The 24,113-nt window shown below is 44.0% G+C and overlaps 2 protein-coding genes and 5 non-coding genes across 7 annotated transcripts; all 7 read right to left on the bottom strand.

Moving 5' to 3' along the window:
• Positions 1 to 18: 18 nt before the first annotated feature.
• On the bottom strand, positions 19 to 10,569 carry LOC133646739 (proteasome subunit alpha type-3). The gene is made up of 11 exons (XM_062042456.1): positions 10,411 to 10,569; positions 7,999 to 8,081; positions 7,794 to 7,917; positions 7,630 to 7,731; positions 7,498 to 7,571; positions 7,329 to 7,401; positions 7,051 to 7,116; positions 1,012 to 1,058; positions 359 to 426; positions 184 to 248; positions 19 to 111 (listed from the first exon to the last, which is right to left on the bottom strand). Exons 1-11 carry the CDS (start codon positions 10,429 to 10,431, stop codon positions 67 to 69), a joined length of 768 nt encoding a protein of 255 aa, XP_061898440.1. The 5' UTR covers positions 10,432 to 10,569; the 3' UTR covers positions 19 to 66.
• LOC133647544 (small nucleolar RNA SNORD53/SNORD92) lies at positions 7,192 to 7,270 on the bottom strand. Its single transcript, XR_009825726.1, has one exon. It is a non-coding gene; the product is annotated as a small nucleolar RNA SNORD53/SNORD92 (small nucleolar RNA).
• Positions 10,570 to 14,579: 4,010 nt separating the features above from the next.
• Positions 14,580 to 24,100, bottom strand: LOC133646735 (uncharacterized). Its single transcript, XM_062042447.1, has 14 exons — positions 23,908 to 24,100; positions 23,759 to 23,831; positions 23,491 to 23,562; positions 22,067 to 22,106; positions 21,889 to 21,996; positions 21,170 to 21,288; positions 20,718 to 20,819; positions 20,586 to 20,659; positions 20,437 to 20,509; positions 20,159 to 20,224; positions 18,450 to 18,489; positions 18,272 to 18,379; positions 17,715 to 17,874; positions 14,580 to 17,657 (listed from the first exon to the last, which is right to left on the bottom strand). Exons 1-14 carry the CDS (start codon positions 23,958 to 23,960, stop codon positions 17,507 to 17,509), a joined length of 1,239 nt encoding a protein of 412 aa, XP_061898431.1. The 5' UTR covers positions 23,961 to 24,100; the 3' UTR covers positions 14,580 to 17,506.
• LOC133647548 (small nucleolar RNA SNORD53/SNORD92) lies at positions 17,980 to 18,058 on the bottom strand. Its single transcript, XR_009825730.1, has one exon. It is a non-coding gene; the product is annotated as a small nucleolar RNA SNORD53/SNORD92 (small nucleolar RNA).
• Positions 20,304 to 20,382, bottom strand: LOC133647539 (small nucleolar RNA SNORD53/SNORD92). The gene has a single exon (XR_009825721.1). It is a non-coding gene; the product is annotated as a small nucleolar RNA SNORD53/SNORD92 (small nucleolar RNA).
• On the bottom strand, positions 21,605 to 21,683 carry LOC133647547 (small nucleolar RNA SNORD53/SNORD92). Its single transcript, XR_009825729.1, has one exon. It is a non-coding gene; the product is annotated as a small nucleolar RNA SNORD53/SNORD92 (small nucleolar RNA).
• On the bottom strand, positions 23,642 to 23,720 carry LOC133647538 (small nucleolar RNA SNORD53/SNORD92). The gene has a single exon (XR_009825720.1). It is a non-coding gene; the product is annotated as a small nucleolar RNA SNORD53/SNORD92 (small nucleolar RNA).
• Positions 24,101 to 24,113: the final 13 nt, after the last annotated feature.

Genomic DNA, 24,113 nt, shown 5'->3' with positions numbered 1-24,113 from the left:
CCACTGACTGGAGGCAAATACAGGGAACAACTTTTATTTTCAAAACAAAACACACAAAAAAAATGTTTACATGTTGTCTTCGTCCGAGTCGTCGTCCTCCTCCAGCGAGTCCTGAAAGACACGATGGTGCGTTACATGTGTGTGTGTGTGTGTGTGTGTGTGTGTGTGTGTGCGTGTGAACACCTTGGCGTATTTCTCCGCCTCCTCTCGGACGTCTTTGGGCACGAGCACGTGGCGTCCGTTTGTGACTGTCGGGACACAAGAGAGGGAGTGCTGGGTCACAACGGCGACCGGGACAATCGACAGTGGGTGTGGTCAAGTTGGCGACCGTGGTGATTGGTTGTGGCAATGTTCTTACCTTCTCCGACCCAGCTGAGCTCCAACTCAAAAGCTTTGTCCTTCACCTCGTCGTGGACGATGTAGATTCTGCAAACACATTTTAGGATCATCATCACTCATGCTAACTTCTTTACATCACTTTTCTCTTTTTTGTGCTATATGGCCGGCGTGTTAACTGTTAGCATTTCAGCTTGGCTTCTCAACATTCAGAAAACATTTTTAATTGATCTGCATTTACTTGTCTATATATAGTCCTGGTTTAGCAGCCTGTAGCTACTTTTTATCAGCATGCCACTTTTTTGGCTAATTGTGCTAATATTTTTGTGACTTGACGCTATCTGGCTAGTGTGCGGTTAGCATTTCAGTTTGGCTTTCGCTCTTCAGTATTGACCCAAAATGTTTACTAAAATGTTTATTTCTAGTTCATTGATACTAATCTATAGATTGTACTGGTCTTAAAGGTAACACTAGCAAAATGTCCCCTGCCTCCTTAGTTAGTCTGTGGCCCTCAGTGGAAAGAGTTGGGGCCCCCATTCTATATTGAGTCCAGAATGAAGCAAATAAGTTTGATGAAAAAGGTGAGAAACACAAGTCTGAAATGCAGGATGGATTTGGGCATTGTATTAGTCAAATAGCCAAAGTTGGAATAGAGCAAGACTTGTTAGGACTCACATTTTGGCAACCTCTTTTACCAGCTCTCTGCACGTCATCTCCCGCATCTGCAACACACACACACACACGCACGCACGCATGCGCGCGCACGTGCACACACACGATAGATGTAAGATCAAGGTAAAGGCAGCACACTTCCCCCCCTTCACAATAACAGCGCTGTGCACAACATCCGCTCTGACTGCGCTAACAAAATAAAGGTTTCAAGAAAGTACCCAACACAAGTAGGGCTGCAACTAAGGTTTATTTCACCATTAGTGGGATAATAAAAGGTACATATTGCATGGCTGACGTGTAGTTATTTTACATATGTGCTTCACAACTGGCCATGTTTTTCAGACTGGTGGTGCGGACTACGGCTGGGCGATATGGCCTTATTTTAATATCTCGATATTTTTAGGCCATGTCACGATACACGATATATATCGCGATATTTTGCCTTAGCCTTGAATGAACACTTGATGCATATAATCACAGCAGTATGATGATTCTATGTGTCTAAATTAAAACATTCTTGTTCATACTGCATTAATATATGCTCATTTTAAACTTTCATGCAGAGAGGGAAATCACAACTACGGCGTGGCGAAGTTGATAGAGTGGTCGTGCCAGCAATCGGAGGGTTGCTGGTTACTGGGGTTCAATCCCCACCTTCTACCATCCTAGTCACGTACGTTGTGTCCTTGGGTAAGACACTTCACACTTGCTCCTGATGGCTGCTGGTTAGCGCCTTGCATGGCAGCTCCCGCCATCAGTGTGTGAATGTGTGTGTGAATGGGTGAATGTGGAAATACTGTCAAAGCACTTTGAGTACCTTGAAGGTAGAAAAGCGCTATACAAGTATAACCCATTTATCATTTATTTAATTGACCAAAACTGTATTTATTAAACGGTTATTGAGCAGTGGCACAAACATTCATGTCATTTCAAAACAGAAAGTGCAAAATTGTCAGAGACATTTTAAAACAAGTTATTAGTGCACTTTTGTGCATGATGTCACTAAGATGACACATCAAAACAACACTAAATTAAAGTGCACTTTTTGTACAGAATGCCACTACAATAGTTTAAAACAAATAAAGTGCACTTTTGTGCATGATGTCACACAAGATATGTCAATAACTGCCAAATAAAAATGAGCTGCATAATAGGAAATCAAATTGTGTACGTCCTTCGCTATGTGGTAGGTTCCGGCGGACGTTATCTCCTTCTGTTGTGGACTATTTTTTTCTTACGGTGTTGATATGGAAATGGTTGCCTCTGCATTTTGTGGGTGTGGCACCGAACGGAGATGTTGACATGCGGAGTACCGGTAAGCACTCTTCATTCTATAGCAGGTGACTTTTCAAATGATGCTACATATTAGCAGTAATGCAAACCACTGCCAGACGATGGATCCCCTGCTGTTTTTCTTGGGAATTAATCATTCCTTCATTTGTTACCAGATTCGCACCTTCTTTCTCTCGTATTACCACTCGCACCACAGCTAACGTTACCCATGCTGCTACCTCTCTGCTCCGCAAGGGCGTATACGTACGTGACGTATGTAAGAAGGTGCGCTTGTTTAAGTCTCTGTGAGAAGGAGAGCCTAGAAAGAGTGAGAAGAGCCTGTAGTGTAATGCCAGCAGCTAAAAGCAACTGCGTGAGAACGTATACTCGAATATCACGATAGTCATTTTCTATATCGCACAGAGACAAACCCGCGATATATCAAGTATGTCGATATATCGCCAAGCCCTAGCGCGGACCCACTTCCACCCGCAAAAACACCAGTGACAACGTCACGAGTGTGGACACATTTTATAGTGGACATGTGTCCACAGGGTGGACTAATGGTTGCAGCCCATACTCAAAATAAAACACTTATTGATCCATTGACAATTATTTATAAAATACTGCATAGACTTCATGTATTGCACCAATAAATGTGAGCATTTCTCTACTTGACTAAATATTTGTTTACAAATGATGGATTCTGATACTTGGTACCCTCTTAGAAGTATGTTCACTTATTCCATTACTTTAGAAGCATATTTTAGCTATTATTGTTTGTTTGAACCTACAAATCATGAATTTTGAGACTTGATGCAATCATGGAACTATGCCAACTCATCCCATGTTAGCATGCTAACATTTTAGCTATTATTGTTTGTTTGAACCTACAAATCATGAATGTTGATACTTGATGCCATCTTAAAAGTATACTTTTAACATGAAAAGATCTCTAAAAAAATACAGTATGCCAACTGTTCCCAGTATAACAGGCTAAAGCTAGCAGGCTAATTTAGCGTTTAGCTTCAATTGACGCCAGCCCACAGCTTCAGAGCACAGATAGGTGGCCCATCAAATTTTCTGCCAAACTTTTCGAGTTATCATTGATTGTTGTTTTTAACTTTTAGTTTTAAATGATATTTCAAGTTGTGTTGGTACAATCATGTCTTCTAATTCATGAACAATCCTGATTACAAAATCAATCCAAATCATTGGGATTATTTTTGCTTTAACCGTTCTGCCCTACATGACATCTCTCACACTCACACACACACACAAACATCCATCCATCCATCCATCCATCTTCTACCGCTTGTCCCTTTTTTGACACTTGTGTTTTAGGGCTATATAAATAAACATTGATTGATTGATTGATATACATATTATATACATATAACATACATACATATATACATATATATGTATATATATATATATATATATACATATATATGTATATATATATATATATACACACACACATACACACACACAAAACATTTTCTACCGCTTGTCCCTTTTTGGAGTCGCAGGGGGTGCTGGAGCCTATCTCAGCTGCATGTACATACACACCCCGTTTCCATATGAGTTGGGAAATTGTGTTAGATGTAAATATAAACAGAATACAATGATTTGCAAATCATTTTCAACCCATATCCAGTTGAATATGCTACAAAGACAACATATTTGATGTTCAAACTGATAAACATTTTTTTTTGCAAATAATCATTAACTTTAGAATTTGATGCCAGCAACATGTGACAAAGAAGTTGGGAAAGGTGGCAATAAATACTGATAAAGTTGAGGAATGCTCATCAAACTCTTATTTGGAACATCCCACAGGTGAACAGGCAAATTGGGAACAGGTGGGTGCCATGATTGGGTATAAAAGTAGATTCCATGAAATGCTCAGTCATTCACAAACAGGGATGGGGCGAGGGTCACCACTTTGTCAACAAATGCGTGAGCAAATTGTTGAACAGTTTAAGAAAAACGTTTCTCAACCAGCTATTGCAAGGAATTTAGGGATTTCAACATCTACAGTCCATAATATCATCAAAAGGTTCCGAGAATCTGGAGAAATCACTGCACGTAAGCAGCATGGCCGGAAACCAACATTGAATGACAGTAACCTTCGATCCCTCAGACGGCACTGTATCAAAAACCGACATCAATCTCTAAAGGATATCACCACATGGGCTCAGGAACACTTCAGAAAACCACTGTCACTAAATACAGTTGGTCGCTACATCTGTAAGTGCAAGTTAAAACTCTACTATGCAAAGCGAAAGCCATTTATCAACAACATCCAGAAACGCCGCCGGCTTCTCTGGGCCCGAGATCATCTAAGATGGACTGATGCAAAGTGGAAAAGTGTTCTGTGGTCTGACGAGTCCACATTTCCAATTGTTTTTGGAAATATTCGACATTGTGTCATCCGGACCAAAGGGGAAGCGAACCATCCAGACTGTTATCGACGCAAAGTTCAAAAGCCAGCATCTGTGATGGTATGGGGGTGCATTAGTGCCCAAGGCATGGGTAACTTACACATCTGTGAAGGCACCATTAATGCTAAAATGGTACATACAGGTTTTGGAACAACATACAGGTAAAAGCCAGTAAATTAGAATATTTTGAAAAACTTGATTTATTTCAGTAATTGCATTAAAAAGGTGTAACTTGTACATTATATTTATTCATTGCACACAGACTGATGCATTCAAATGTTTATTTCATTTAATTTTGATGATTTGAAGTGGCAACAAATGAAAATCCAAAATTCCGTGTGTCACAAAATTAGAATATTACTTAAGGCTAATACAAAAAAGGGATTTTTAGAAATGTTGGCCAACTGAAAAGTATGAAAATGAAAAATATGAGCATGTACAATACTCAATACTTGGTTGGAGCTCCTTTTGCCTCAATTACTGCGTTAATGCGGCGTGGCATGGAGTCGATGAGTTTCTGGCACTGCTCAGGTGTTATGAGAGCCCAGGTTGCTCTGATAGTGGCCTTCAACTCTTCTGCGTTTTTGGGTCTGGCATTCTGCATCTTCTTTTTCACAATACCCCACAGATTTTCTATGGGGCTAAGGTCAGGGGAGTTGGCGGGCCAATTTAGAACAGAAATACCATGGTCCATAAACCAGGCACGGGTAGATTTTGCGCTGTGTGCAGGCGCCAAGTCCTGTTGGAACTTGAAATCTCCATCTCCATAGAGCAGGTCAGCAGCAGGAAGCATGAAGTGCTCTAAAACTTGCTGGTAGACGGCTGCGTTGACCCTGGAAAAAAGAGCTGGACTGCTGCTGAGTGGTCCAAAGTCATGTTTTCTGACGAAAGCAAATTTTGCATTTCCTTTGGAAATCGAGGTCCCAGAGTCTGGAGGAAGACAGGAGAGGCACAGGATCCACGTTGCCTGAAGTCTAGTGTAAAGTTTCCACCATCAGTGATGGTTTGGGGTGCCATGTCATCTGCTGGTGTCGGTCCACTCTGTTTCCTGAGATCCAGGGTCAACGCAGCAGTCTACCAGCAAGTTTTAGAGCACTTCATGCTTCCTGCTGCTGACCTGCTCTATGGAGATGGAGATTTCAAGTTCCAACAGGACTTGGCGCCTGCACACAGCGCAAAATCTACCCGTGCCTGGTTTACGGACCATGGTATTTCTGTTCTAAATTGGCCCGCCAACTCCCCTGACCTTAGCCCCATAGAAAATCTGTGGGGTATAGTGAAAAGGAAGATGCAGAATGCCAGACCCAAAAACGCAGAAGAGTTGCAACCTGGGCTCTCATAACACCTGAGCAGTGCCAGAAACTCATCGACTCCATGCTGTAATTGAGGCAAAAGGAGCTCCAACCAAGTATTGAGTATTGTACATGCTCATATTTTTCATTTTCATACTTTTCAGTTGGCCAACATTTCTAAAAATCCCTTTTTTGTATTAGCCTTAAGTAATATTCTAATTTTGTGACACACGGAATTTTGGATTTTCATTTGTTGCCACTTCAAATCATCAAAATTAAATGAAATAAACATTTGAATGCATCAGTCTGTGTGCAATGAATAAATATAATGTACAAGTTACACATTTTGAATGCAATTACTGAAATAAATCAAGTTTTTCAAAACATTCTAATTTACTGGCTTTTACCTGTATGCTGCCATCTAAGCGCCGTCTTTTTCATGGACGCCCCTGCTTATTTCAGCAAGACAATGCCAAGCCACATTCAGCACGTGTTACAACAGCGTGGCTTCATAAAAAAGAGTGCGGGTACTTTCCTGGCCCGCCTGCAGTCCAGACCTGTCTCCCATCGAAAATGTGTGGCGCATTATGAAGCGTAAAATACGACAGCGGAGACCCCGGACTGTTGAACGACTGAAGCTCTACATAAAACAAGAATGGGAAAGAATTCCACTTTCAAAGCTTCAACAATTAGTTTCCTCAGTTCCCAATCGTTTGAGTGTTGTTAAAAGAAAAGGTGATGTAACACAGTGGTGAACATGCCCTTTCCCAACTACTTTGGCACGTGTTGCAGCCATGAAATTCTAAGTTATTATTTGCAAAAAAAAAATAAAGTTTATGAGTTTGAACATCAAATATATTGTCTTTGTAGTGCATTCAATTGAATATGGGTTGAAAAGGATTTGCAAATCATTGTATTCCGTTTATATTTACATCTAACACAATTTCCCAACTCATATGGAAACGGGGTTTGTACATGCATACATATGTACATACATATATACATTTAATATAAACACACACAGTCACCTGTAATTTCTCAATTTCTGTCTTGGCAGCTTGTTTGGCTTTTCCGATGGCACACCCCCAGTAGCCCTAAAGTGACACACACACAGATGGAGCAGGTTAAAGATGAGGATGTTGGTGGTTGTGTAAGTTGACAGGTACACTTTGGTCAGACAGCCAAGAGAAAAGTTACATCAAATGACATCAGCTCTCTAGCAAAACCTTCTCAGCATCATCACGCCATTGTGTGTGTGTGTGTGTGTGTGTGTGTGTGTGTGTGTATGTGTGTGTCCAGGACTCACATAAGAGACGCCGGAAGGGTCGACCATGTAGAGCTGCGGGCCGTCGTCTTTGTCGTGGGAGCCCAGGATGAAGCTGTGGGCGACAACAGGTGTGACCAGGTGGCAACAGGTGTGACCAGGTGGCAACAGTTGTGACCAGGAGGGAACAGGTGTGACCAGGAAGCCTCACCTGCAGCCAAAGGGTCGCACGGCACTGTACAGGGTGTAGGCGTGCACGTACATGGCCACACGCTCCGACAGGTGCTGTGTGGCAACAGGAAGCGGCGTGAGTGGTGGGCGTTACCACTCTGCGACGGCTTACCTTGAGGGGAATGTCGTGTCCGTAGTTGGACCTGAAGTTGGACGCCTCCTCCCGGGCCACTTCCGCCAACGAACGCGCATCAGCCAGGAGACCCGCCACTGCCTGGGGGGGTGTCAGACGGTTACAAGCTTGTTGCTGTTCCGCCCCCTCCTGTGTGTGGTTACCATGCCGACGTGTCTGTCAATGTTGAAGATGCGCTTGTTGGAGCCCTCCTCGTACAGTTTGGACAATACCAGCTTCTCCACACCAAACACCACACCGTCTTTACAGCGGATTCCGATGGCTGTGCTGGACACACAGACACACACACACACACACACACACTTAAAGAGGGCATCAAAGCAGGGAGGAGTCGCAGCAACAACCAACCTGCTGTTTTCCACAGCCTTGATGGCGTACTCCACCTGGAAGACTCGGCCGTCAGGTGAGAAGGTGGACGCTGACAGGTCGTACTAGAAGACATGCCCACGGGAAGTTTACATCCTCCGTATTCCACTCATTCACTTTGTTATTGTTTTGGCTCTTATGCCAGGAATTCTAAGCTTAAAAAAACCACAACAGCTTGATTGTACCGACGAAAGCTACGGACGGTGCAAAATCAACATATATAATAACACATATATCGCAATTAACAAACGATATCAACATATATGTCGCAAGTAACAAACGATATCAACATATATATCGCAATTAACAAACAATACCCCACAAATATATCGCAATTAACCAATTAACAAACAATATCAACATATGTATCACAATTAACAAACAATATCAACATATATATTGCAATTCTCAATGCTTCATCCCAAGTGCAGGACTAATACACTAAAAAACTCCTTTGTCCCACACGCCAACAGACTGTACAACTCCTCTCTGGAGGGGAGGGGGGGTAATAGGATGACAGGAGATGCAAAACAATAACAATAACAATACTGAAATAATCTGCAACAAAAAACGGTGCAATTAACAGTGCAATACATAGTTTCTCTTGATATATTGTTACTGTTATATTTTTATTCTTATTGTAATAGTTTCTATTTTATTTCCATTTATACTCCCATTATTAACTTTTTTTTTTCCAATCTCAATTCTGTACACTGCTGGAATTTAAATTTTCCTGAGGGAACTCTCCTGAAGGAATCAATAAAGTACTATCTATCTATCTAATTAACAAACAATATCAACATATCGCAATTAACAAACAATATAAACATATATATCGCAATTAACACAAATATCAATAAAACATGACCACTTTTCATTAAATCCTTTTGGGCTGGGCAATAAAACGACACGTTAAAAAAAATTAAAAAGCCGGGTGATAAAACGATATCAATATATTTATACCACAATCGACACGTACTATCAATAACACATTACACATTTTTTAAGAATCCTTATAAGGCTGGGCGATAAAATGCTATCATTATATATCGTAGTGAGACACATAAGATCAACAAAACAGTACATATTTTTTTTAAAGCCTATAGAGCTGGGTGATAAAACGATATCAATATATTTATATCACAATAGACACGTAATATCAGTAACACATTACAATTTTTAAAAAATCCTTACAGCGCTGGGCAATAAAACGATATCAATGTATATTGTGATGGCCTAGGGTTGTCCCGATACCAGTATTTTGTTATCGGCACCATGATATCAATTTAATTTAAAGGGGTACACAATGTATAGCCCGACAGACATATAATCGATATTAATATATTTTTAAAAGCACTCTGGGCGGGGAGATAAAACGATATCAGTATTTTTCACAATAGACACGTATTCACTATCAACAAAAAATGTGTTCGATAAAACATTTAATCATTTTGTTCCCTTCTTGGTGGGAAGCAAGGTTGGTTGCATGAACAAAGGCAGGAAGTGATCGCTGATCAGTGGAAGTGACACGCTGACAGCCAATCAGATAACAGTATCAACTAGCAGGTTTGGTTGTCTGGCAGTTGATTATGTCAATATGGCGAGAAGAGAAAGTCAAAATGAGTGCCACAGAGAGCAAAGAAATTGTCAGTTTTTTTGTTTTTTTTTCAAAAGGACCGTAGTCAGACCAATGTGGTCTGTGAATGATGCAAGGCAAGAGCGCTAATACCACACCACCTTAGCCACGCTCACCCTTTAGAGCACAACTGTAACTTCCCGCCTCTAAACCTGCAGAATAGTTCTTCTCAGGTTTTTCTATGTTTACATTTTCCCACTCTGCACTTATCTTACACTTTATTGAACATTTCTTACATGTTACTTATTTTTGCACCTTCATTTTAAGAGCTTGTTAAGCATGAATGTGATTTTATATTTTCCATGCTTGTGTTGACATTTCCGTCCTGCCTTGGTAGCTGAGAGATCATAATCACAGGACGGTTATATCTGAAATAAAATATATTTTCCACAGGTAATAAAAATATCAACAATTTACGATATCGTGATAGTTTTCAGCCGTATCGCCCAGCCCCGGTGTGAGTCCTGTTTTCTTCCTACAGTGCTGAAACGTTTTTACCAGAATTAAATCAAACAAAATAGATTGAAATAATACATTTGTTCACTCAACTACATTAGGTTATACACAACAAAGTAGCTTTCAGTTTCTGATTAGCATCAATGTGCTAGCCGGCCTCACTGTGACTCAGCATGCTAGCTAGCTGGCTAGCTAGATGAATGGACACCACTAACACATTTGAACGGACCATTTTCGAAGAGGTGAGACAAAACCATTCTGTTGTGTCTAAAGTAGAGAGCCTGAAAGAGACAAATACTCACCCCGGTCCCTATGGAGCTCATTTTAACTAAAAGTGTGCGCGCAGTGTGAAAGCGACGCACGAAGAGCAGCCGCCGATCGTTAAACTGCTCAGTGCTCAGCTAGTAGTCGTCACGTGGTCATTTCCGGTTACGCCTTCACAATAAAGGCTCATTACGCTTCGGAAATACACAAACGAAAGAAAAGTATTGAAATTTTCAGCAACAGATCATACAACGTTACCAACATTTCCTGCTTTCAATTACTTAATTGTTTTAGGAATTCAAGATGATGTTCCTCCATTGTGGTCGACGATGAGCAGCTGGACATCTAAGTAGTTGATTGTGGTTGATGTGTCCTCAGATGACTTGTCAGGCCAATCCTTGCTCGGAAGTATCTGCCACATATAGGACACTTGAAATCACTTACCATTAATTGATTAACGTGGACCCCGACTTAAACAAGTTGAAAAACTTATTCGGGTGTTACCATTTAGTGGTCAATTGTACGGAATATGTACTTCACTGTGCAATCAACTAATAAAAGTTTCAATCAATCAATCAAATTGTACCAGTTGGAGCGGAGGTACTTGACACTCTCAGCTTCCGGAGCTTACGTTTCCTCTTGCATGCTTCAATGCGAGTGTTTTCAGCATTTCTGGTACCAACCGAGATCGCCGTACGCCATACAGAACGATCGTCTGCCAGCTCCTACCATGTCTCTGTGTTGATGTTGAGCGTCTTAAGGTTAGCTTTAAAGCAGTCCTTAAAGCGTTTGCGCTGCCCGCCTACAGACCTGGTGCCACAAGACAGTTCCCTGTACAGAAGTTGTTTGGGTATCCTTGTATCCGGCATTCTGTAGACATGACCAGTCCAACGGGCTTGAGAGCGCTGAAGAAGAACGTATATTGATGGTAGCTTAGCACGAGAAAGAACTTCAGTGTCTGGCACTTTGTCTTGCCAGCGGATGTTCATCAGCTTGCACAAGCAAGTCATGTGGAAGTGGTTCAGTTTCCTGGCATGTCTGGTATAAAATGTCGACGTTTCACAGGCGTACAGTAAAGTTGTTATCACTACTGCCCTGTAAACACATATTTTCGTTTCGAGCCTGATGCCACAACGACTCCATACATTACTTCTTAGCCTACCAAATGCTGCGATGGCTTTTGCAATCCTGCAGTCTACTTCATCGTCGATGTGTACCACATGAGACAGGGTACTTACCAGGTATGTAAACTTGTATACCGCTTTGAGGTTTTCTCCTTTGACCTGAATTGAAGGTTCAACATACTGATTACTTGGTGCGGGTTGATGGAGGACTTCCGTCTTCTGTGTGCTTATTGTTAAGGTGAAGTTGTCACAAGCCTTTGAGAACTGGTTGACACTGTGTTGCATATCTGGTTCAGTAGTTGAATTCAGGGTGCAGTCATCTGCAAAGAGTTTGCTTGACCTTTGTAACAACCTTGAGTGGCCAAAGGTTGAAGAGCTTGCCATCAGTTAGATATCTGAGGCACACCCCTGTATTCTTTGTAGCAAATGCTTCTGTCAGCATTGCAGAACACATCATGCTAAACAGGGTAGGGGCTAACACACAGCCCTGGTTAACTCCGTTGCTCACAGGGAAGTCTTTGGATGCTTCTCCATCGTCAAGGACCCTGGCCATCATGCCTTCATGAAACTGGCGAACCATCTTTGTGAAGTGCTTTGGGCATCCAAACGTTGCCATTATCTTCCACAAACCAGCCCTGCTCACAGTGTCAAAGGCCTTGGTCAGGTCTACAAAGGTTGTGTACAGATCTTGGTTCTCCTCTTCACACTTTTCTCACACAAAGAACATGTCAACAGTTCCTCTTCCAGCCCGAAAACCACACTGACTCTCTGGCAATAAACCATCTTCCAGATGCACGATCAAACGATTCCACAGGATTCTTGCCAAGATCTTGCCCGTTATACAAAGGAGGGATATGCCTCTGTGGTTGTTGCAGTCCTGTCGGTTACCCTTTCTCTTGTACAAGTGCACAATGGATGCATCTTTGTATTCCTGAGGTAGAGAACCCTGACTCCAGAAGGACACAAACTGCTCTTGAAGTTTCTGTTTCAGTGATTCTCCTTCAGCTTTGTAGATTTTGGCTGGGATAGCATCTGAACCGGGAAATTTTCCACAGGAAAGCTGTTTGATAGCCTTTACAATCTCTTGCATAGTGGGTTCAATATCCATGTACTTGTGTAAGCCAATTTATAGCCTTGTCATTTATGGATAATGGCCGATTGAAGATGATTTCAAAATGTTCTGCCCATCTTTCGAGAATCTGCTCACGGTCGGTGATCAGTGGTGAGCCATCAGAACTCAGAAGAGGTGATGTTCTAGAAGCTTGAGGATCATAGACTGCTTTCAGAGACTAGAAGCGTTTGGTGTCGTTCATGTCTGCAAATCTCTGAATTTCTGCTGCTTTGTCCTTGAGCCATTTGTTTTGCTTATTCCGTAAATTTGTTTGGTGTTTAAAAACGCGTCTTTCTTAGATGATGACTGTGGATCTTGGATGTAGGCTTGATGAAGGCTGTTCTTTTCCTTCAAGATGGCGCTAATTTACTCATGGTTCTCATCAAACCAATCGTGGTGTTTATGTTCTGTTGGACCAAGAATCTCGAGCGATGAAGCATAGATGGTGTCTCTGAACTTTGCCCAGTTATCTTCTAGGGTTATCCTCAAAGTTCAAGTCGTTGAGCTTTGTATGGAGGTCATCGGCAAGTTGAGTGGCTTTTTTCCTCATTCTTGAGTTTTGACACATTGATGCGCTTCAGGGTTTTCTTCCCTTGTGGTCGGCGTTTGGCAGCCATCTGCAAGTCAAGTTTGGAGATGACAAGTCTGTGATCTGTCCAGCACTCAGCGCCGCACATAGCCTTTGGTACTTTGACATCACTTCTGTCCTCCATTCTGGTTATGATGTAATCTATCAGATGCCAATGTTTTGACCTTGGGTGCATCCAGGTGGTTTTGTTGTGATTAGCCTGGCAAAAGATTGTGTTGGTGATGATTAAATTGTGAGCTATGCAATTATATAGGCCCTGATTGCCTATAGTGCCTTCTTGGGTTTGACTGTCTGTGTCAACTCGGGCGTTGAAATCTCCCAGAACAAAGAGTTTGTCGCTGTGTGGGACACTAGAGATGAGGTTGTCCAACTCCTGGTAAAACTTGTCTTTAACCTTGTCCAGATTGGTCATTGTTGGAGCATAACAACTGATAACAGTAGTTGTCCTTTCCAAAAGGAAATCGCATTGTCATGAGCCTGTTATTTACACCTTTTGAAAGGTCTTGTGATGTTACGAACACGGTTGGTCCTGACTGCGAATCCAACACCGGCTTCACAGCATTCATCGGTGTTGCGGCCACACCAGAAGAAGGTATAACCAGTGTTGGCTTCGATTAGTTGGCCTTCTTCAGCCAAACGCGACTTGGACAATGCAGCAATATCCACAGTGTTGAACGCCTGGAAGGTCTTGTCTGCATTGGAGTTGTCCAAGGGGGTACGTACGTTCCATGTTTCGAGGGTGAGTAAAGTCAGGTTTTTGTTTCTCAACGTTTTTTGACCGCTGTAGAACTGGACCCTTGCTAGAAGCGTAATCTAGCCCGGGATGATTGAAGCAGGCAATGTTTTAGGTCACATTTTCTAGACCCCTCCCCAGGCTACGGGAATAAGCAGCGCATTCCTAAAGAGGGCTGCTCAGTCGCCCAGGGTGTCCCAATTTCTCTGCTGCTTCGGTCAGAAGAGAAGCGACCAATATCCTGAGCCACCTGTGTGCAGGTTTGCATCTGCAGCTGCCAGTGTGTCCACACCTGATACGTCGATGCATCCCCATCGCCACAGGGCTCGAAGTTAAGCTTCAACTACGGCATACTACATTCATAGTCAATCAGAAAATAACGTAGCAAATAACCTGATAGTTTATATAAATGTATAGATTACAACTGTAATTGCATGCAAAATAAGTCAAAGTTGTTGTTGGAGTTCAGTGTTGTATTTTCACATTAATGTGCTTGACTTCCTGAATGAGCTCTCTGCCGCCACCTGCTGCTGTAGAGTGCTTCTACATGCAGTCTTCAGCGCCAAAAGTCGTTGTGCAACTTTGTAGTTGTCAACCAAATAGTGACGCAGACGTTTTGAAGGGAAAACAAGTGTTTTATTGTGGGGAAAAAACTAACCGTTTATTGACTTTTCCATAAAAGTGGCTGCCATCTTGGCAAGCTTTGGTCATGAGTGAAACAATTCCGACATTAAAGCAGAGACTCAGCGCGTCGTCAGACAGATTTCACTGGGGCATGTGCCCCAGTATTGATCTGCAGTGTCCCGTGCATGACATTAAAGTGCATCCGGCAGTGGAGGCTCCTCTATGGGGCCTTGAGGCACTAGGAGGTTAACCCCTTTACCACTGTTACCCCAGGTGGCCCTTGGCAAAGGACTAGTACAGTACCTAACTGCCCCCTAGCCAGGGATACAGTGAAGACCTCAACGGCGGAGCAGGCGGAAGACGGTAGATGTATGAACCACCACAATGGCTGCGATAGCGGAAGAAGGCACCCACACATCCATGTGGGCCCAGTTATAGGGAGATAACAACCCAAGACCTCAACAGAGGAGATGATTGCTAACCCTATGGAGCGTCACAACGGCTGGGATGGCGGATGTAGGCTGCAGCAGAAAAGGGTCCCCAGTCGTCTTGGACTCCATGCCACTGGACCCTGACCCGGATCTGTCAAGGATCGTGTGATGACTGTCTGTGCACCAGTCTCCCCACGTTAAACAAAGTCACGCACAGGCATCCTCCATAAAGGGATACACCCCTACCAAGAGGATCGTCATACTCGCTTCGAGTGACCGCTGATGATTGATCTGCAGTGCAACAGTAAAAAATTCACCAATAATAAAAAAAAAAAGACACTTCATAGTTTTAAGTCTACACAGCACAGACAACAGCACACATACTACTTAGTATGGTCATTGATTGCTACATAAACAATGCGCACATTGCTTATTAATATGGTAATTTATTAACGTGTAGCGACTAATACTTCCGTGTCAACTGAAGTCGAGCGAGCGAGAGGCAGGCGATGAGAATCACTGCGTGAGGTAGGTGATTGACTGATTGAAACTTTTATTAGTAGATTGCAAAGGAAGAGAATACATTATATGAAACAATACAGTAGATATTCCGTACAATTGACCACTAAATGGTAACACCTGAATCAGTTTTTCAACTTGTTTAAGTCGGGGTCCATGTGACTGAGCTCCACCAACTACAATGATCTGGCGAGAGTCAGGTTAGGTAACGTTTGCCGACAACGGCTTGTTAATTATATTATTTTGATTTGACTCGAATTGTAACTCCTAGATGGATATCAGGAAGATATTCGTCCGCAGCAGGGATACATCAGCGAGGAATGAGAGAGGTAAGTGAAGTCCTAGCTAGCTAGGCAACATAAGTCTTGTCTTAAGTTCATGCTAAGTTAGTTAACGTTATTCCTTGTACAAGACAAGCATATTAATTTGCTGTTCGAGCTGTCGGGGGAATTTCCAGTGAGCATGAAACATATTGTTGGTTATGGTCTGCTGGTTCTGCTCAGGACCTTTGCAACAATGATGATTTTGCGTAAGCTTGTGTGAGTTGATGGATACAGCCTATGGATGGTGCATCCAGCCATCCATTTTCTACTGCTTGTCCCTCTCGGGGTCGCTGGAGCCTATCTCAGCCGCATTCGGGCGGAAGTCACCACCTCATCGCAGGGCCAACACAGATAGACAGACAGACATTCACACACGAGGGCCAATTTTAGTGTTGCCAATCAACCTATCCCCAGGTGCATGTTTTTGGAGGTGGGAGGAAGCCACGCAGTGCTTTTCAAATGCTCTATCTTCAGGAAGAAATTTTTTCCCCCCTATCAAGTCGTGAGCCAAATTTTTAAATCCATTCATCCATTTTCTACCACTTGTCCCTTTTTGGGGTCACGTTAAAGTTTATTTCACAGAAAAATAGCACAGTAGACTTGTCTTGTTAATCGGTTTGTCTTTGACTAAAATAATCTTGTCACCAGAAAAATGGCTACAGCTAAAGCATCTGGTTTTGTTCCCAGAAAAAAATAGTACAAATTCTGTATTTGTCACCGGAAAGATGGCTAAAAATATCGGGTTTTGTTGCCGCAATTAGATTTTTTTAAATATATTTTTCAATGTCTGTCCTGACAAAGTGGAACAAAGTACTGGAAGAGGTGAGGGAGAGATGAAAGTTGATGAGTTGACTATCAACGAATGATGTCCGAATCATGTTTTTTTTGCTTCTGAGTCATTTGATTTTGTATATTGATGGCAGAAATACAAAACCTCCCATATGAGGAAAAACAAAAAACAATTTTTAGGGGGGAAAAAAACGGTCAGTTTCTTACAGAATGCTTTTTGGTCAGGTGACTTTTTGTCACAAGGAAGGGTGGGATAACTTTGTAAAGAGAGCAGCTTTTGCTATTCTTATAATCCCATGAAAAATGCAGATAGGAGACTTTGAACTACGTACATATTTGTAGGAAATTGATGGGCCTCAGAGAGATGACACAACGTAGTTAGTGTAAACTACCCCTCTTGCAGATTTGACAAATGGTTCAAAAAGATTAATTTGTCTTTTTGCTTTTATCAGTACTCGTTTGGAAGTCAAGAGTAAAGTGCACAGGTAGGTCAAATGCATTACCGCAGTACATTTCATGTGGTTAATCAAAGATCTAGAGAACAACAGTCTGATATGACTGAATATTTTAAAAAACTTGTTTGTTTTTTCTCTATGAAATCTGTGTGCCCCAGTACAGTATTAAGTCTAGTGATGCCCCTGGAATAGACTGAGTCTCCTCCTAAAAAGACAGGAAGCAGAAGTGGCACAAGAAGTTGAGCGACCCCAAAGAACCCGCAAAAGTAAGAGCACAGAAGACAAGATGAAGCAGATTGATCCCGATTAGACCGTGGGACGGGACAGCGCGTGGTTAGTGATGACGATGACAGACTTCCTGTTCCTTCCTGGTGGCAATATTTCGTCCAGCGGGGTAGGGCGTGTCCGAGGAGGAGTCGTGGTTAAGTGTTCCCCTTCAGGACCCCCAGGAAGCTCTGCAGCTATGACAACGTGTCCACCTCCGGGAGGGGCGGGGTCTACCTTGGCGTGTTTGAGCTCCAACTCTGCCAGCTCCACCAGGTTCTTCCTGAACGCCGCCACTCGCCTGGTCTTGAAGTCGATGAGCTCTGGAGGGAAACCCAGCAGGCTTAGCAGACGGGGACTACCGTGGCGGCGGCGCTCACCTTGCTTGGTGGAGTCGGAGATCTTGTCGAACTTGTGACAGCACAGCTGCTGGCTGCTCTCCGCCTGCAGGATGTCTCGGTTTTTGGCGTGGCCTTTGTCCAGAGCCTTGTTGGCGCTCTCGTAATCCAGCAGCGCTCGACTCCTGCGGTAGAGCAGGTCCTGCGATGGGAGCGACACAGTCATGCCATCGAATGGTGTGCGCCCACCACATTAAGACGCTGCCCCCGCCTTATGGCACCACCCCCTCCGGTACACATGCACACTTTGGTCAGACAGCCAAGAGAAAGGTTACATCACACGACATCAGCTCTTTAGCGAAACCTTCTCAGCATCATCACGCCTTCGTGTTCCATTCTGTCCACAACTCACGCTCGCCATCTTTTGTCGGTCACACAGGTCAAGGGCAGGCGTCGGGGACTTGCATTAGTGACGCCAGAGGGGGGGGGGCGATCAGGCGGTGGCGCCACCTTACTCCGGCGTCTCCTATGCCAGTCCTCGACGCCTGATCCCGACTCGACCGCCCTCGCAGGTGGTGGCGGGGCGCTGTCACACCCACCTTTGCAGCCTGCGACTCCCGCAGGTAATATTTCAACAAGTCGGCCAACTTCAGGTCCTTGTCGGCCAACTTCAGGTCCTTGTCGGCCGCAACCCGCGCCTCGATTTTCTGCGGGGAGACATAGTGGTCAGCGGGGGCGTGGCGCAGGGCGCCATTCACATGAGAGCCCGGGGCCTACCCTGGTCTTCTTGAAGAGCTCGGACACCTTGAGGAAGAACCTGAAACGCCACAGAGGGACAGGTCAAAACCCTCGGCGACGCTCTTCTCACTTGCACAAGTTGCTGGAGTCCTGCGTGCCCAGCGCGTAGAGACACGACGCCATCCTGTTGATGTCGTCAGCAGCGTCTGAGTGAGGGGCAACACTATTGGCTGTCAGTCATCATGAGGACACGCCCCCTTTCCGCATGCTTCAACACTTTCATTCCATTTGTTGTGTTGTGTCACATCAATCAACAGTCAGCGCACACCAATGTCTTCTATTTTACAGAGGGTAAACATGCCAGGCTAAAGGCAGCTACACGACAGCTAAGCACACAATAGCACACAAGCTAGATGAAACACCTCATGGTGAATCATGAAGTGGAGTGGTCATTGTCTTTTGGCTCACAACAATTCATAAAGTTGAGCTCATGATGCGGACACGTTTATTACTCACACTTTCTGATAGACCTCGGAAACTTTGATCATGAACACAGCTACACACGTTATCATTTTGATGTTATTTCACATCATCATCCATAACCACAAACAATCACACCAACATTTTGCAGCACAAGTTTGAGGGCTGGCTGACATCACTGGTCTAGTTCATTGGGGCCATACCCGATCAATATCCATATCAGTATTGATATCGAGTACGTCACATGTACACAATCACACGTACAACTCATCCCATGTTAGCTATTGTTGTTTGAACCTACCAATCATGAATTTTGATACTTGATGCCATCATAGAAGTATGCTAACTCATCCTATGTTAGCATGCTAACATTTTAGCTATTGTTTGCTTAAACCCGCAAATCTTGAATTTTGATACTGGATGCCATCTTAGAAGTATACTTTGAACATGAAAGGATCTCTAAAAAAAAAAAATACAGTATGCCCACTGTTCCCAGTATAACAAGTTAAAGCTTGCAGGCTAATTTTGCATTTAGCTTCAATCGACGCCGGCCCACAACTTCAGAGCACAGATAGGTGGCCCATCAAATGTTCTGCCAAACTTGTCTAGTTTTCATTGGTTGTTGTTTTTTACTTTTTGTTTTAAATGATATTTAAACTTGTGTTGGTACAATAATGTCTTCTAATTCATGAACAATCCTAAATACAAAATACATTCAAATCATTGGGATTATTTTTGCTTTACCGTTCAGCGCTACATGACATCTATCACACACACACACAAATACATATACATAAATGAAAATATATATACACACACATATATTTAATATAAACACACAGTCACCTGCAATTTCTCAATTTCTGCCAAACTTTTCTAGTTTTCATTGATTGTTGTTTTTAATGATATTTCAAGTTATGTTGGTACATTCATGTCTTCTAATTCATGAACAATCCTGATTACAAAATCAATCCAAATCATTGGGATTATTTTTGCTTTAACCGTTCAGCCCTACATGACACCTCACACACACACACACACACACACACACACACACACACACACACACACACACACACACACACACACACACACACACACACACACACACACACACACACACACACACACACACACACACACACACACACACACACACACACACACACACACACACACACACACACACACACACAAATACATATACATAAATAAAAATATATATACATACATATATATACGTATTTAATATAAACACGCACAGTCACCTGCAATTTCTCAATTTCTGTCTTGGTAGCTTGTTTGGCTTTTCCGATGGCACACCCCCAGTAGCCCTAAAGTGACACAAACACACACAGATGCAGCAGGTTAAAGATGAGGATGTTGGTGGTTGTGGAAGTTGACAGGTACACTTTGGTCAGACAGCCAAGAGAAAAGTTACATCAAATGACATCAGCTCTCTAGCGAAACCTTCTCAGCATCATCACGCCATCGTGTGTGTGTGTTTGAGTGTGTGTGTGTGTGTGTGTGTGTGTCCAGGACTCACATAAGAGACACCGGAAGGGTCGACCCTATAGAGCTGCGGGTCGTCGTCTTTGTCGTGGGAGCCCAGGATGAAGCTGTGGGCGACAACAGGTGTGACCAGGTGGCAACAGGTGTGACCAGGAGGGAACAGGTGTGACCAGGAAGCCTCACTTGCAGCCAAAGGGTCGCACTGCGCTGTACAGGGTGTAGGCGTGCACGTACATGGCCACACGCTCAGACAGGTGCTGTGTGGCGACAGGAAGCGGCGTGAGAGGTGGGCGTTACCACTCTGCGACGGCTTGCCTTGAGGGGAATGTTGTGTCCGTAGTTGGACTTGAAGTTGGACGCCTCCTCCCGGGCCACTTCCGCCAACGAGTGCGCATCAGCCAGGAGACCCGCCACTGCCTGGGGGGGTGTCAGACGGTTACAAGCTTGTTGCTGCTTATAATGATAAATGGGTTATACTTGTATAGCGCTTTTCTACCTTCAAGGTACTCAAAGCGCTTTGACAGTATTTCCACATTCACCCATTCACACACATTCACACACTGATGGCGGGAGCTGCCATGCAAGGCGCTAACCAGCACCCATCAGGAGCAAGGGTGAAGTGTCTTGCCCAAGGACACAACGGACATGACTAGGATGGTAGAAGGTGGGGATTGAACCCCAGTAACCAGCAACCCTCCGATTGCTGGCGCGGCCACTCTACCAACTTCGCCACGCCGTCCCCTTCACCCCCTCCTGTGTGTGGTTACCATGCCGACGTGTCTGTCGATGTTCAAGATGCGCTTGTTGGAGCCCTCCTCGTACAGTTTGGACAAGACCAGCTTCTCCAAGCCAAACACCACACCGTCTTTACAGCGGATCCCGATGGCTGTGCTGGACACACACAAACGATATCAATATATGTATCGCAATTAAGAAACAATATCAACAAATATATCGCAATTAACAAACAATATCCACATATCACAATTAACAAACGATATCAACATGTATATTTCGCAATTAAACGATATCAACATCCATCCATTTTCTACCGCTTGTCCCTTACGGGGTCACGGGGGGTGCTGGAGCCTATCTCAGCTGCATTCAGGCGGAAGGTGGTGTACACCAAGTCGCCACCTCATCACAGGGCCGACACAGACAGACAGACAGACAGACAGACAGACAGCATTCACTCACACACTTTGGTCAGACAGCCAAGAGAAAGGTTACATCACACGACATCAGCTCTTTAGCGAAACCTTCTCAGCATCATCACGCCTTCGTTTTCCATTCTGTCCACAACTCACGCCCGCCATCTTTTGTCGGTCATACAGGTCAAGGGCAGGCGTCGAGGGCTTGCACTAGTGACGCCAGAGGGCATCAGGCGGTGGCGCCACCTTACTCCGGCGTCTCCTATGCCAGTCCTCGACGCCTGATCCCGACTCGACCGCCCTCGCAGGTGGTGGCGGGGCGCTGTCACACCCACCTTTGCAGCCTGCGACTCCCGCAGGTAATATTTCAACAAGTCGGCCAACTTCAGGTCCTTGTCGGCCAACTTCAGGTCCTTGTCGGCCGCAACCCGCGCCTCGATTTTCTGCGGGGAGACATAGTGGTCAGCGGGGGCGTGGCGCAGGGCGCCATTCACATGAGAGCCCGGGGCCTACCCTGGTCTTCTTGAAGAGCTCGGACACCTTGAGGAAGAACCTGAAACGCCACAGAGGGACAGGTCAAAACCCTCGGCGACGCTCTTCTCACTTGCACAAGTTGCTGGAGTCCTGCGTGCCCAGCGCGTAGAGACACGACGCCATCCTGTTGATGTCGTCAGCAGCGTCTGAGTGAGGGGCAACACTATTGGCTGTCAGTCATCATGAGGACACGCCCCCTTTCCGCATGCTTCAACACTTTCATTCCATTTGTTGTGTTGTGTCACATCAATCAACAGTCAGCGCACACCAATGTCTTCTATTTTACAGAGGGTAAACATGCCAGGCTAAAGGCAGCTACACGACAGCTAAGCACACAATAGCACACAAGCTAGATGAAACACCTCATGGTGAATCATGAAGTGGAGTGGTCATTGTCTTTTGGCTCACAACAATTCATAAAGTTGAGCTCATGATGCGGACACGTTTATTACTCACACTTTCTGATAGACCTCGGAAACTTTGATCATGAACACAGCTACACACGTTATCATTTTGATGTTATTTCACATCATCATCCATAACCACAAACAATCACACCAACATTTTGCAGCACAAGTTTGAGGGCTGGCTGACATCACTGGTCTAGTTCATTGGGGCCATACCCGATCAATATCCATATCAGTATTGATATCGAGTACGTCACATGTACACAATCACACGTACAACTCATCCCATGTTAGCTATTGTTGTTTGAACCTACCAATCATGAATTTTGATACTTGATGCCATCATAGAAGTATGCTAACTCATCCTATGTTAGCATGCTAACATTTTAGCTATTGTTTGCTTAAACCCGCAAATCTTGAATTTTGATACTGGATGCCATCTTAGAAGTATACTTTGAACATGAAAGGATCTCTAAAAAAAAAAAATACAGTATGCCCACTGTTCCCAGTATAACAAGTTAAAGCTTGCAGGCTAATTTTGCATTTAGCTTCAATCGACGCCGGCCCACAACTTCAGAGCACAGATAGGTGGCCCATCAAATGTTCTGCCAAACTTGTCTAGTTTTCATTGGTTGTTGTTTTTTACTTTTTGTTTTAAATGATATTTAAACTTGTGTTGGTACAATAATGTCTTCTAATTCATGAACAATCCTAAATACATTCAAATCATTGGGATTATTTTTGCTTTACCGTTCAGCGCTACATGACATCTATCACACACACACACACACACACACACACACACACACACACACACACACACACACACACACACACACACACACACACACACACACACACACACACACACACACACACACACACACACACACACACACACACACACACACACACACACACACACACACACACACACACACATAAATAAAAATATATATACATACATATATATACGTATTTAATATAAACACGCACAGTCACCTGCAATTTCTCAATTTCTGTCTTGGTAGCTTGTTTGGCTTTTCCGATGGCACACCCCCAGTAGCCCTAAAGTGACACAAACACACACAGATGCAGCAGGTTAAAGATGAGGATGTTGGTGGTTGTGCAAGTTGACAGGTACACTTTGGTCAGACAGCCAAGAGAAAAGTTACATCAAATGACATCAGCTCTCTAGCGAAACCTTCTCAGCATCATCACGCCATCGTGTGTGTGTGTTTGAGTGTGTGTGTCCAGGACTCACATAAGAGACACCGGAAGGGTCGACCCTATAGAGCTGCGGGTCGTCGTCTTTGTCGTGGGAGCCCAGGATGAAGCTGTGGGCGACAACAGGTGTGACCAGGTGGCAACAGGTGTGACCAGGAGGGAACAGGTGTGACCAGGAAGCCTCACTTGCAGCCAAAGGGTCGCACTGCGCTGTACAGGGTGTAGGCGTGCACGTACATGGCCACACGCTCAGACAGGTGCTGTGTGGCGACAGGAAGCGGCGTGAGAGGTGGGCGTTACCACTCTGCGACGGCTTGCCTTGAGGGGAATGTTGTGTCCGTAGTTGGACCTGAAGTTGGACGCCTCCTCCCGGGCCACTTCCGCCAACGAGC

This window comes from Entelurus aequoreus, linkage group LG03 (genome assembly GCF_033978785.1).
Source record: "Entelurus aequoreus isolate RoL-2023_Sb linkage group LG03, RoL_Eaeq_v1.1, whole genome shotgun sequence".
Lineage (NCBI taxonomy): Eukaryota > Metazoa > Chordata > Actinopteri > Syngnathiformes > Syngnathidae > Entelurus > Entelurus aequoreus.
Note: the sequence above shows the minus strand (reverse complement) of the source record. Positions and strands in the feature narration are given on the sequence as shown.